Below are 14,998 nucleotides of genomic sequence, written 5' to 3'. Positions count from 1 at the left end.
ATTAAAAACTATTGAAGGTTTAACAAGAGAGTCCATCAGCTTTCTTAGCAAGACTCAGAAGGGCAATGAGAAAACATACAAAGGAACCCAGAAACAATGGAGGGCCAAATAATTCTTAAGGATAAATTCATAGCTCAGCCGGTGCCAGATTTATGGAGAAAGCTTCAAAAATTGGCTTTTGGCCCTGATCAGGATCTGGAGCACCTCCTCAGAGTATGTTATAATCGGGGCCAGGAAGAATGAAAGGAGAACAAGAAGAGAGACTGAGAAAAGGCTGAGGCTCTAGTTATGGCGCTACAGGGAGTCAACCTGGGAGTTTCCAAGGTGAGAGGACTAGGGCAAAGAACTGTTTGGCCCGGAGTCTGTTTCCTCTGAGGAAAAGAGGGACCCTTTAAATGGGAATGCCCCAAGACTCAGATCACTGGAAGAGGGATTGCCCCTGAAGACGAAGGTCTCTGTGGTTGACCCCTCAGGCCCAGGATCAAGACTGATAGAACATTTCCATAATGGCTCCTGTCCTTATCACCACTCAACCCTGGGTGACTCTAAATGTAGGAATACAGAGCCACTTTTCAGTCCTCCTCTCCAATCCTGGGCCCCTCCCTCATGAATCTGCCACATTTATATTTCTGGCAAGCCGGTTACAAAATTCTTTACACAACCTTTGAGTTGTGACTGGGAATCCATTTTCTTTTCTCAGTACCTTTCTGATTGTTTCAGAGTCCAACTCCTCTTTTAGAAATTCCTAAAATATGGAAGGTAACTACATACATGTTGTTACAGTTGTCAACATAAGGTATAATATCTTATCGTACCTAGGTTTAACAGAAGTCAAATGAGACACTGAAACATCAGTTACTAAACAGAAACTAAAGGTCTTTAGAATGATTAACCAATATGATCAGTGCCACCCTGAGATGGTCTCTATAAGAAAAACTTGTTTTTAGAAATTATAAAGGTCAGTCCGTGGTTGCTTTAGAAAAGTAGAATGAGTGTTTTCAATATAGAAGGAATGAAGAATGGAATTGCATCTTATTAAGGCAAAAGATAGTCTGTCTTCAGCTGATTGCTCTGCTTGGAAAATAAATGACTAATATGGATACAGAAAGTGATACAAGGTGTGTGGCAAGTGGACATTGAAAAGAGAATTTTGAACATGGTGGGGACTGTTTAGAATATATTTGAGTAAGTTAACTTGAAGGTGATGCCATAAATCATACTGTTCAAAAGGACATAAGGTAGCTTTCCATTGCATGCTGACCAAGGCATACAAATGTTTCATAACCAGCCAGAGAAATCAGAAGAATCATGTGTTACCTGTGCTATTATAAAATCTAAGTGTTGTATTCCTGATTGTTCACAGAATGTGTCTAATTCCCTGCTAGATCATCATCAATAGATTCATGAGCTGTCAATCCAGCTCCAGTTTTTGGAGCTGCCCTGTGGAACCAGCTGACCTCCTCCTCCTGGTGAAAATATTTCTTTGAGGTATCCAAAGCAATGTATCAAAGCCCACTTGACCATTCCATGAGTGGAGACCTAACTGCTTTCCCTAACAATACCCCTTTTCAGCAGGAAGAAGTTAGAGCGGTCATCGCCCCTTTTCCCACAGTTAGAGTCTCCAACTCAAAGGGGGGGAATTAAGGCAGATTTTTAACTCAGGTAGTCAGTGTAGGGATATGGGCTTTGATACATTCTTTGTGGCTATTTATTAACATTTGTAAACTGAGGGTCGCATAGCAAGCCCAACTGCTATAAAGGTTGTGGGTATTGCCCCATGGATCCATCACATCAGAGTGAAGAAGGTTGCATCTGCTGCTGACATGGACACCGGGGAGGCTGTATAGCACCTCAAGAATCTCTTCATGGTCAAGTTCCAGAGACTCCCTTCACCATCATCAGAGTGCTAAGCCCTGCTCTGGCCACCTGTGGAAGCTGGTCAGTCTGTGCACAGCAGAAACCCGAGGAGTTCCAGTGAGACTTAACTTGAACTCTGAGACTTAACACTTGGACTGTGTTCTGTCTAAGCAAATAATTCAAGAAGAAATGAAAAAAGTTGCAAGACCTATTTTGTCTTCCCACAAAAACAAAAAGGGGGAGATGTTGCAAGACATGTTTCCTTGAAAACTCCATCTTGTCCTTCTTTACTTTATCCCATCTTCTTACTTTATCCCATCTTCCTTCTTGAAAGACAGTCACAGTGCTGGTAAATGACTTAAGTTTAAGAGCAAAAACCTAAAGGCATAAGTGACTTAAGCTTAAGAACTGTTATGTGCCTAGAGGTCAGAGCAAGAGCTTAACCCTTTACCACCTAAGTGGCTTTTTAAATAGTAAAAGAACTTATATAATAGTAAATAAACCCTGTATCATCCACCCATAGCCACTCCTCACTTGACCTCACAATAAAAGCAGTGTGGATTCTGGAGGCAGGACTCTTGGTCCCTGAGACCTTGAGTCCCCCATGCTCTTGGTCCCTGAGACCTTGAGTTCCCCGGCTCCCACCGTTACTTAAGATAAATGTCTCTGTGTCTTGTTTTATGTTAACTATTTTTCCTTAAGTTCCACAGCACCCGTTCTTCAGCCCCATCCTGCTGAGCTGGCCCCGGCAAAAAACAACCTATACAAGGTCAAATAGAAAATGTATGTCATGTGCAAGGAATAACAGTCATCTTTTAGTCTTTCACTAAAGCAAGGATTCTCAGCTGGGGCATAACAATCTCCAAGGGGGAAGAAAAAGAATGAAGAGGTAGGTACTTTAGGCTCAGCAAACTCTCCCCAGTGCCCTCTGAGAAACACTGTTTATAAAGAAGGGAGGGAGTGTGTTACACAAGCGAACAATGAAGAGAGGTAGATAGATTTCGAACAGCATGGTTAAGAGAGTACAGAAGTAAATAATTCTGGAATAAATCATAAAAGGCCATCAATGCCAAACTAAGAAATTTGGACTTTATTCTGTGAGCAAAATGAACATGTAAAGATCATATCTAGATTTCAAGGAAATAATCCTGGCAATCATATAGCACAGGGAGTTAAAAAAAAGAAAAGTGAGAGAAAAGAGTATTTTACTATCATCCAAATGAGAGAATGAGGATGTGAACTAGACCAATGGCAGTGAGAACAGGAGAGACTGCATTCAGTACACATTTCAGAGGTAAAGTGAAAAAAAAAAAAAAAAACATGGCAAATAAAGAGGATGAGCAATAGCTCTCTAGCTTGAATAACAGAGGATGGTGGTGGTACCTAGAGATGAAAAGTGGGTGTGCCTTGGGGGTGCAAAATTTTCCACATTACAAATCTGAATCTGAGATGATTACACACATACTTGCTAATCTGTTTTGCAAACTTAAAAAAGTATTAATAAAAATATAACTATCATAACCATCTCAACTCATGGACTTTTGAAACCATAAGTGAAAACACTGCTCAATAAGAGAGAGGAAAAGAAAATCAAGACCAGGAGTTCCTGCTGTGGCACAACAGGATCAACATTCTTGGGAGCTCTGGGGCACAGGTGTGGTCCCTGGCCCAGCACAGAGGGTTAAGGATCTGGCATTGCCAAAGTTGTGACTTAGGTCACAACTGCAGCTTGGATCTGATCCCTGGCCCAGGAACTGTATATATTACAGGGTGGACAAAAAAAAAAAAAAAAAAATGAAATCAAGAACAGAATCTTAGGGCACACTTGCTTAAGGAGCTGAAGACCAGCCGGTAAACAAAAGGGAGCAGCCTGAGACGTAGGAAAAGAACAGGAGTTGTAAGAATAGCAATAGTGTAGTGGCTACAAGTGCATGATCTGCAATTAGTCACTCACTAGCCTGTGACCCTGGCTTACCTTTCTGAATTTCAGGCTCTTAGGATTTTAAAGCCTATATCTTCAACTGTAAAACAAGGATAATAAGAGAACCTTAAAAATTTGTTGAAGATTAAGTAAAATAATATATTTCAGTGCCTGGAACAAAACTATTAATGCAGTAGTAGTACTAATAATAGAATGGGGAACCTAAAAATGCCAATGAATTTTGCATGAGGTTACCAGCATCCTTTAAGAAAATTTTATTTTTAGTACAAGGGGAAAGCTGTGCTTACAAGACTAAAGGGGTTAAGGAAGAAAGCTGTGGAATGAGGATAAACTACTCTGTGTGTAGGGCCTTCAAAAAAATAACTGTTTTGAAATCTTTGACTTATCATTTCCACATCTTTCACCACCATCCCATGCCTAGCATAGTATCTGCTCCACATGAAGAATACAACAAATGTTTCCTGAATATGAGAAAACTGAGCCAAAGGAAGGAAGAAATGAAGAAAGAAATCTGAGCTCTACCAAGAATCTTAGGGGAGAGTATCAGGAGCAAAAAATTCTTTTCCATTTTAGCCTTGGAAATGAACGCGGATGCTTTATCCTTGTACTCAGGGAAAGAGAAGGGTAAAGTAAAGGTGAAAATATAAAAGGGAGAAGACAAAGGGATTCGCATTAGTCTTCTTAATAAAGAAACAAAAGTTCTCTTCACAAAGTAGGAAGATCCCAAAGTCAGTTTAGAATCTGAAGAAAACAAATTAGTTGAAGGAGTTCCCATTGTGGTGGAAACACATCCAACTAGCATCCACGAAGATGCGGGTTCTATCCCCGGCCTTGCCAGGAGCTGTGGTGTAGGTCTGTGGCATAGGTCACAGATGCGGCTCAGATCCCATGTTGCTGCAGCTGTGACACAGCCCAGTGGCCAAAGCTTCAATTCAACCCCTAGACTGGGAACTTCCATTTGCCATGGGTGTGGCCCTATAAAACAAAAACAAAACAATTGACTGTCTTAGGTGCTTTTTAAGAAGGTTATCTGAATGATGCAGATTTGCACACTTTTTTATTTTGTGATTTTCTGTAGTTAGGAGATTACTCACATTGTTCAACCAGTTAGGCAAAACAAACATTTACTGCCTTTTATATATTAAATGCTATACTAAGTGCTGGAGAAGTTAAAAAGAGAAAGATGTTACTCCCTTTTTAGGATTTTACTGGAACAGACATAAAGAAGTGGTTGCAATATGGAACAATAAATTAAATACAAGAAAGAGAAGTAGCCCTGTAGCAGCATGTGGAGATTCCCAGGGTAGGGGTCGAATCAGAACTACAGCTGCCGGCCTACACCACAGCCATGGCAATGCAGATCTGAGCTGCATCTGAGACCTACACCACAGCTCACAGCAACGCCAGATCCCCAACCCACTGAGTGAGGCCAGGTATCGACCCCGCAACCTCATGGTTCCTAGTCAGATTCGTTTCCACTGCACCACAGCAGGAACTTCCAATTTTTTTTTTTTTTGTCTTTTTAGAGCTGTACCTGCGGCACCTGGAAGTTCCAAGGCTAGAGGTCAAAAGTGAAGTTCCCAGGCTAGGACGTTGCTCTTGGCAACACTGGATACACTGGATCCTTAACCCATTGAGCAAGGCCAGGGATTGAACCTGCATCCTGATGGATGCATCAGGTTGGTTACCACTGAGCCACAACAGGAACTCCAAGACAGTCAAATTTTTTATTCTTACTAATGGAAAAGTAAGAGGGTTGTATATCACAAAAATATAAAACTCAGTACTTAAATTATATTCTAATGGTTATATTTGAATATATGTGTTTCCATGTCCTGGAAATTCACCTTGAACACAGCAATGAAATTATAATAGGAAGGGCTAGGATGAATACTCTCTTCAAGTTATTCAGTACCAGGAAGAGATGTACTACTGGACTGATAAAAAAAAAAAACCAGACCATCCTTGCAGTGGAAGTGGTTAAGGAAAGTATTTTGATTTCAAAATAAATTTTGATGCGCAAAATAGAGAAAGTACTTAATAATATCAATAGTAAATATAAGGGACTTTCACAAAAAAGTAGAACAGCTGTCTGAACAAAACTGAAAGGAACAATTACCAATAAATTGACTATAAGATCTAGTACAATTACCAATAAATTGACTATAAGATCTAGTACAATTTAATTGTATCATATTTATTTGTACCATAAATAACTGCAATTTATTATTGCTTAATCCATAAGCAATTTTTTACCGAAGCATATTTTATATATAAACCATAGCACTAACATCAATATGAAAATCAAAGTACCTTAATACTCTCCTGGGCTTCAAGAAGTTTGCAAGGCTAGCCAAATCATTATTACTAAGAAATTTTCTGGAGTCAGGGAGAAAAATTCTATGGTTCTATCAAATAATATATCATATTTTATCTTAAATAAATGTAATAGATTTTTCTCCTCTTAGACCTAATATAGGTTACCTCACAAACTACTTTTTACAATTGTTATATTCAAGAACCTGTAGTGTTGTATGTCAATTACATCTCAATAAAATTGGAAGAAAAAAATGATCACAGTTGGGGTGGGGGCACAGAGAAAAACTGAGTGATCGGGGGACACAAAAGAGTTCCTTATATTTATAGACATATACTCACCTACACTTTATATATTGTGAAGCATTTAATAAATTTAAAATAAAAAAGAACTCTAGTTCAGACAGACTAAACCTAAGTAATTGTATGTCTGCAAAAAACAAAAGCTTCAAAACCATAATTCCTTGTTAATGAGTTTATAATATTCAAAACAATCATTTGAAGCATTCTACCTGTGATATAAACAATTTTGATTTCATAGTGTGGGAAAGCAACTAACATTTAGTTAGCATTGCTCACAAAGTATCAGTATAGTACTCGGAATATCTTTTCTTGTGTACTATAAACACTGGCTCATTTATTTCTCACATTCTTAACATTCAACAATAACTTCAAGTTAACCTCTCTTTTTTGAGCTGAAGAAAACCAGGAGTTAAGGTCAACTAACCTGCTCCAAATTAAGCAACCATTAAGTGTAACAGCTGAGATTACAACTCAGAGAACTACCCAACTTTACAGTTTGCTCTCTTTTTCAGTACATTCGTGGCTCCTCTAAGAATGACCATGACCTCTATTTTAAAATGAACTTTGTTAGATAGCTACACTGAATTTCTCAAAGGTTACATAAAAATAATGAAAATGAGAGCAAACACTGCTTTAGCATTAAAAAAAAAAAAAATTCAGTTAACCAAACTTTATCTAAATCATGCTGTAATCTAATCCATAAACAGCTGCCCTTCAGCTGTAACCCAGACTGCCCCACAGTTCCGAAACGGAATTAAACTAAAGTTTAATTCCTTATGAACTTTCTTCATGTTAGATCCACAAGCCTTCTTCTAACAATACAATGAATGTTGGTCAGAATAGTGATTTCTCAAACAACAAAGTCACTATACAATGAATCTAACTCAGATTATTTTTCTTATTAGAAACTTCCTTAAGATTTAGGAATACAGTTCTCTTTGCCTTCTTTCTTAGTTGCATACAGCTTTTGCAATCAATTGGCAGTGTATATTTCATTCTAAATTGAAATACATTCTGTCAGGACAAGTAGAAATAGTACCTTCTGTACCTTTTATATTGTCCTAAAAACATCTTGCACATAGGCGTTCACTAAAAAAGTAAATATACAGAGTTATCTATGAACTTGAGTAAAATTGGAATAAACCAAAGTATCAAATTCAGATATAGCTTTTATTACCTCAAATTCTGATATCAGAAAAACCACTATACATAGGAATTCAGCAAAGTCAATTTAAAGCACAACTATAACATTTCTAGCACAACATACAAACTGGTTTTTAATGCACAGACTCGAGATCTAATAAATGTTCTTTTCACTTCCATCTAATCCATATGTGTATATATAAATTAAATCACTATAATTACATCTGTTACAAAACTCAAATGCTAAATTGAGGCCTGTGGGAATTTTGCTTATTTTGTTAGGAAACTTACTAGAGCTATCTTCTTGCACATATACTTCAGACTTTTTGTATGTTATATATAGTCAAGTTTCCAAACTGTTACACAAAAGTCAAAAGTTTTACATCTCTCTACATTAATATTCAAACCGTCTGCTGAATAAAAAAAGTTCCAATTAAGTGTATTAGTGATCTAATCAGTTGCCATTTCTATTACTTAAGCCCTATTTTATCTTAGAAACTCTTCTGCCTGTAAAAGGAACTAGTTCACACAAAAATAAGTCCCTGAATTTTCAGAATAAAATACTGTTAGAAAAATGTACTCTTGTAGCTAAATAAAAACTAGACTTTAGTTTACAAAACAGTAATCTTACTTTATGACATACAAAATAAAACGAATTAGAGAATGAGGTATGCTTTACGTATTAAATACAGAGATGAACCTCAACAGTGAGCCCACGTCTAACAAATACTGTAGATAAAATCATTATGCCAGGTAAAACGTAGATTAAAATTTTTAGTATTACGTATAATGTTAAAACAACTTTTTTTTAACCTCCTAAAGTGTGTTTAAGATCTCAAAAAGGAAACTGATTCTGTACAGCTGAACCAGATTACACTCTAAGTTACAGCCAGCCGGTGTGAAGTAGGACTTCTTCGGAATCAATAGACCAAATCTTGTTTACCATGGAAGAGAAAAGAAAAATCTTGTGTATAACCACTAAATCCTCAGCAAGATATTGTCGAATAAACACCAGTACGGTGACTAATAGATGATACACTGGCCCGTAGCCGGATTAGGTCCTTAAAAATATAACTGGGGGTTACCCAGTTCCAAAGGTATAAACAAACCCATCGCCACTGCAGAAGGTAAACAATGAACCTGCAGCGAGGGTGAGGGGGCGGTCTTTGCCAACTACAGTCCCAGCCGCCCGAGAAAGGGAAACAGGAGGCAAATACAGCGTAAACCAGACACTTAGCAGAAATCACGGGCTCCAGGTTTCGCTACCGAGTTATCAATGCTGCGGGTCCCCGCAGCAGGGCGGTGGGCAAAAAGAAAAGCAGTCACGCAGTCGGCGAAGACCAAGACAGTCCGGCTTCGGCTCTGGGGGACGAGGAGGGCAGGATGTGGTCGCTCTTCCCTCAGACATCCTCCGGCAACCTAAATAACAGTCTCTACCTCCCTCTGGCCGCCCCCGGGATTCGGCTGCTCGAGCTCCGGGATAGGAGGACCACGCTGCCTCTGGGGTCGAGAGAACCCAGTGGGTCGCAGGCTCCGCCGAGTCCCGCTCGGTCCGCCCCGGCACCCGCAGCACCCAGAGGCCCGGAGAAGGGCTCGGGGCGAGGAAAGCGGGCACCGAGAAGGGGGATGGGTCCGGCGAGACTGCCCGGGGCTTGGTTCCCGCGGGCCGGCAGGCGGGGCTCGGGCTCTGCTTCCCGCACCCCCGCGGGTCCCGTGCCGGGCCCGCCCCTGCCCGCGGCCCCTAGCCCCCGACTCCTCCCCAGTAGAACGCCGTCGCCGGCGCCCCGTGTTACCTCGGGTCAGGTCCAGCGGGACGTTCTCCTCGCCGCTGTCATTCCGCCCTGCGCGAAATAGACACACAGCCCCAATTAGGATTCGCTCCCAGGCCAGTGGCGGCAGCCCTGGCTCCGGCCAGCGCCCCGACTCGCCCCTCCTGTCCAGGGCCAGAGGGAGGCAAGTGCCAGGGGTGGCGGGCGCAGGGCGGTGAGGGGTGAAGGCTGCAGCAGACTTACCTCGTATTCGGAGGTTCTTCAGCGAGCGGCCGCGGCCGATCGCCGCCATATTGACGGGTTTCAGTCACAACACCGGAAACCTCGCCCAATCGCGCGAGAACCCCTTCCCCCTCCCCGCTCGCCGCGCCCGCCCCCCGCGGCATTTCCCCCGCCCCTGCGCGGCAGCGGCGGCGGCGGCGGCGGCGGGTGGCGGGTGGCGGGTGGCGGGTGGCGGGTGGCGGGTGGAGCCGGCTCCGCCTCGGGCGCGGAGGAACCGCGGTGACTACTTTGACTCTTGTTACAGTTCGTACCGAGCTCGTGCTCGTCTGTCCTAGAGCCAGCGGGTGCGGCGACACGCCCGGCCCTCTGGGAGTATGTCCTCCAGGAGGGGGCATTTCCCACGAGGGGAATCCCATTGATGCGAGTTTGCCGCGTGGAGGATGCTTCCTTCCAGCCGCCACGGAAACCATAGTCAGAACCGATGCGAGGTGGGAGGAGGCCGGGATGCACCGTGCTGGCCACCTGCTGAAACCATCCAGCAGGATTGTTTTCAAGCCCTGAGATAGCCCTTCTTCCTTACTCATCAGTTAAAAAACGTTTTTATTAAAGCAAAACAAACACTGCTCAGTTTGAACGTAACTAAATCCTGCCAGGAGTTGTTTTGCTCCAACCAAGTTAACACGTAACAAAGTTTGTTTTCCAACCTCTCTTTGACCGCTATGCTTGCACTTGCTCTTCAAAGCCACACTTGGCCAGGCTGGATTCTCTTAAGTGGAAGTGGTCGGGTGGAAGTTTTTGTTTTCGACCGCCTGGCGCAGGACGCGAGAAACTGTTTCAAGAAGTCTGGAGCGCAGGGTGGGGGTCCCTGGCAGTTGGTGGGATTTTTCCCGCGTACGCGCGGGCGCCAAGAGGCCAGGGGAGAGGGTTTCCTCCCTGCTTGGAACCAAGGAGAAGTGGCTGAGGGCTGAGTCCAGATTTTCCGTGTATGTGGCCAATGTAGATGTTGTAGCTTAATTTTTTTATATAAATAACCTAACAGTTATTAAGTGTAGAAACTTTTGCATACATATGTATTATATAGACCTGGTCCCTGACCCAGCAACTTTCTCTTAATCTAAATAAACTTTTAAAGAAAGGGATGAGCGTTTTGTCGCCTCTTCTTCCTCTACACTTGTCTTTCTATTCTGTGAGACTGAAAGGTAGTTAGCAGGGGAGATATAGCCTTGACTACGTCTCCTTTCTCAGCTTCCAGTTACTGCAGTGTCCAGCAAAAATGTGTTCAATAAATAATGTAGCTGAGTAAATGCCCTAGTTTCTTTCTTTGTATCAATTCTTTTTGCTGTTGAAAAATTTTTTGAAGATACAGTCGTTAATAAAAACAATTGGAAACACTTAAATGACCAAAGGTAAGGATTATGCAAATTATTGCAGCCATTAAAAATGATATGCAAGTCTACTTTATAGGAAATAATGTTCATGGTATTAAATCAAGCAAGGATCACAAAAGTCCCTTTTTTATAAACACTTAAAATACATAAAAGTATACTTTATAAAATATTCTACATATATTTGTATGGAGAAAAAGGTCTGAGATGTATATTAAAATGTTAACTATTTTTTTCCTTAAGTGGTGGAATTACACCATTTTGGTTTTTGTTTGTCTGTACTTTTTAAATGTCCTGTAATTAATACATATCAATTGTAATACAAGCACAAATTTTAACAGGAAAAAGCAGCATAGAGTAGCATCATCAGGTTAATAAAAGAGGAACACTGCCTCCGTAGGATACTATCCTCTGAATATTGCTGGTCCTTTCCTTACTAGATCTCCAATAAGGTATCTGCTGTTAATATTGCTCTTAGATTCAAGGATGTGGCACAATTATTTTTTAAAATGTCCTCTGACATTAATTACCAGCAGTAATTTTACTGACAACAAACTTGCTCCCGCTTAATGAAGTTTTTAAGTCTTGGTGAAAATTACATATTCCAGTTAGAGCCCAAGGCAAAAATCACCAAACTTGAGGTCTGACTAAAACATTAAAAATTTTGTATTTCATTTCTTCATGTATCACATTTCACCATTTTAGAAATGTGGAAATTTATCAATGAAAATTCTACCAGATTCTTAGAATTGTCCCAATTTTCAACTAACCTTTTATCCTATTTTTATAATTCGTATTTATTTTAAATTAACTCTTTCCCAGAACAATTTAACTTCATTTTCTTTCTCAGTCTTCCATGAAAGTTGAGTACAACGGATCCACTTTTAAATTATTTAGGATACAGGAGATCCTGAATCTGATAACCTTTCATCTTTATAATAATATATTCCTATTTAAAAATCATTATTGAAATACTCCATCCCTTTCAGGAGCGAGAGAGAGAAAAAAAAAATCATCTTTCTCCAAGACTTAAGTTTCATCTTACAATGAAAGTAGTTTTTTTTCCCTCTGTTACTATGTCAGTCATTTAATTGGCTCTGTTCTCCACATCTGTTCTTAAGGTGAATGACATTCTGAGAAAAAGAACACTTAGTGCTTGCAAATAACATTGAGCTAGGAAGCAGGAGTTTAGGTAAGTTTTAGTAAGGAATACATTTTACAATGTTGTATTTGCATTTTAAACCATAATCCTACATTATTGATCTTAGCTTATTAAAATCTCTACATTAGGAGTTCCCCTTGCGGCGCAGCGGAAACGAATCCAACTGGTAACCATGAGGTTGTAGGTTTGATCCCTGGCCTCACTCAGTGGGTTACAGATCTGGTGTTGCTGTGGCTGTGGCATAGGCCAGCAGCTGTAGCTCAGATCAGACCCCTAGCCTGGGAACCTCCATATGCCGTGGGCGCAACACCAAAAAGCCAAAAAAATTTTTTTAATAAAAATAAAATCTATGTTATCATCTAAACTTGCTAAGATCTAGTCACTCCTCTTTTTGAAACTTGTTTTTTCTCTGTGTTTATTTTAGCCCACCCTTCTGTCTTACTCATTTTGTTTACTTCTTACTACTTCTCTAATTTCCGGGTCATTTTGATTCTGATCTGGTCATTGAGAATGTGACTTCCTCTTCTTAGTTTTCATTTTCCAACTAGGTTTCATTTACTATGTGAAAGACTTTTTTCTTGTACTATTAGTCACTGATAAAAAATGTTATATGAGATTAGGTCCAGGACCACACCTCTGAAATATTACTGCTTGATTCGGAAGATACAGTGATTCCATTGATAGTCACTCTCTGGGTTCTTGTCCCTGTCCTACCATACACAGTTAATAATTCTAGTTTATATACCAAATTATATGTTTCAGATACTGTGGCAGCACTGGACAGAAACAAAGCCTTGCCAAAATTTTAGTTCCCCTTATCTATCTGCCTTATTACATAGGCCATTCAAAGATAAGCAAGTGAAAAACCACATTTGGTCAGTCTATTTTTTAGTAGTTTCTGTTCTTAGTTAAACCACTCATTTAACATCTAGATAAAGGCCATTAAAATGGCAGGCGATGGGCTAAATTAAACAGGTCTTACAGACCTATAGAGGGTTAATTATTAAGAGTCAGCCTTGCACAGCAGGAACTAGTCCCTTAGTATTGTTCCTTTAAATTTGAATCTCTGGAGTTCCCTTGTGGCTCAGTGGGTTAAGAATCTGGTATTGTCACTACAGCCTCTGGGGTCACTGCAGTGGCATGGGTTTGATCCTGTGCCTGAAAACTTCCGAAATACCATGAGCACAGCCAAAAAAAAATTGAAACTGTCGCAAAATCTCAAGTAAATGTCATTTAAAAAAAATTCTCTAAGGTATAAAATCCCCCAGTGAAAGCAGCTTACATGAAGTATAAGCCTATGTTTGTGAAAAGTGCATAAATTCATGAAATCTGGGTGGGTATGCACTAAAATTTAAACAATAATTATCTCTGGTTGGCAGAATTTTGAGTGATGTTATCTTTCATTTTAATTGTTCTAAAACAATGTTTTTAAAGGAAAACTCTATTAGAGAAATTTTATTGGCTGTCCTAAGCCACAATCATAAATATTTGATTATAATAATGTGTTAAGCAGTGGATTGATCAAAATTGTTACATAATCTTGTCATCTAAAAAGTCCATCTGTACACATACTCCAATATATGTGAATTAACTTTTTTGTTAGCTAAAACATAAAAAATAAAGATGAAATTAAAGTGATTCAATGTAATTTTTTGTGTTACTTTCACTAATGGTACAAATAAAATCAATAGATCTGAGTATACTTCATTATTTTAAAGATCTCTTGTTAAATTCTTTGTGGTACAGCAACTCAAAAGCCCAGTTCTAAGAAGAGTTTATTTGGATATTAACTCTTTGGATTTAATTGTTGGAATCGCACAAAATACAAAATAAAAAATGGAAGAACTACTCTACTGACTGCAGTTTTTAAATCATCATACTCATTTTTCAAATCCATCCAAATTCCATCCATACAAATTTTTTTTCATTTCATTTAGCTAATAAATATTCATCTTCCCTAATGTCAACTCATTTTCATAGTAAACCGGAAGCCATAACATTTAAAAATGTTTAGCAAATAGTTTCAAAATAGTTTCAAAACTCTTCATCTGAAGATTCTAAGCATATTAGAAACTCTTTTTCCATGATTTTTAAGTGTGTAGATATAAAAATTTATGTAGGTGGCATGCTTATATTTTTCCTTTTCAGAAAAAAAAAAATCACAAAACTGCAGAAGTTTCCAAATGTCTATTATCTAAATGCCTTCCCTCTTCCTAGCACAAATTTCTTCTGAAAAGTAATAACTTTCTTAGTTATTCTTACCATGTTTACCTTGAAGGGAAAGATTAAACATTTTAAAATTTTTCTGATAACATACTACTGGAAACCGTCAGTCATCATGAAAAACAGTTTGGCACTAAATAAACATCAAACACTTGCATGATACAAAAGGTTGTCATAGTCACTCCTCATTTCAAAGTGTGTGAAAATTAAACTGTGTTGTAAAGGTCCTTACTATATAAATAGCACATGTGGTACTATTTTTATTCTTCTGTGAATCTCTTATATGTATCACTTACAGCCACAGCTTCATTGACTTTTTCGTAAAACATTGTTTTTACTGACAAGAATATATGTTTTTGGTACATCTTTACTATGATGGTACAGAAAAAGAGTAGTTACTGGTGTATTTTACCACTGAAGAGAATTCCAAAAACTGAACCCAGTGTAGAAACATCTATGCTTCTATCCAGTTATACCAAAAAACTTCCATAATGCCTATTTGGTCAATCTTTTCCTTCAAATCTATAGTTTGTTTGTTTGTTTGTTTTCCTTTTTCTATTTTGGTTGACCAGTGGGACTGCATATTTTAGTTCTGTCAACAAATTGCTTTGTTTGTGTGTTTTTTTAAACTATATCAGGAAATGCTGCTAAATTCCCCACTGGTATGTACCTCTTT

At 39.3% G+C, this 14,998-nt stretch overlaps 1 protein-coding gene across 1 annotated transcript in view; it reads right to left on the bottom strand.

Moving 5' to 3' along the window:
- RICTOR (RPTOR independent companion of MTOR complex 2) overlaps nucleotides 1–9,644 on the bottom strand; it is a 142,185-nt gene extending 132,541 nt beyond the window's left edge. Inside the window, 2 exon segments of the mRNA XM_047766689.1 lie at nucleotides 9,355–9,402; nucleotides 9,574–9,644. Of these exon segments, the coding sequence (XP_047622645.1) occupies nucleotides 9,355–9,402; nucleotides 9,574–9,622 (97 nt within the window). The 5' untranslated portion in view covers nucleotides 9,623–9,644.
- Between the last annotated feature and the right edge of the window lie 5,354 nt (nucleotides 9,645–14,998).

This window comes from Phacochoerus africanus, chromosome 1 (assembly GCF_016906955.1).
Source record: "Phacochoerus africanus isolate WHEZ1 chromosome 1, ROS_Pafr_v1, whole genome shotgun sequence".
NCBI lineage: Eukaryota > Metazoa > Chordata > Mammalia > Artiodactyla > Suidae > Phacochoerus > Phacochoerus africanus.
This window is presented reverse-complemented; position numbering and strand designations above follow the sequence as displayed.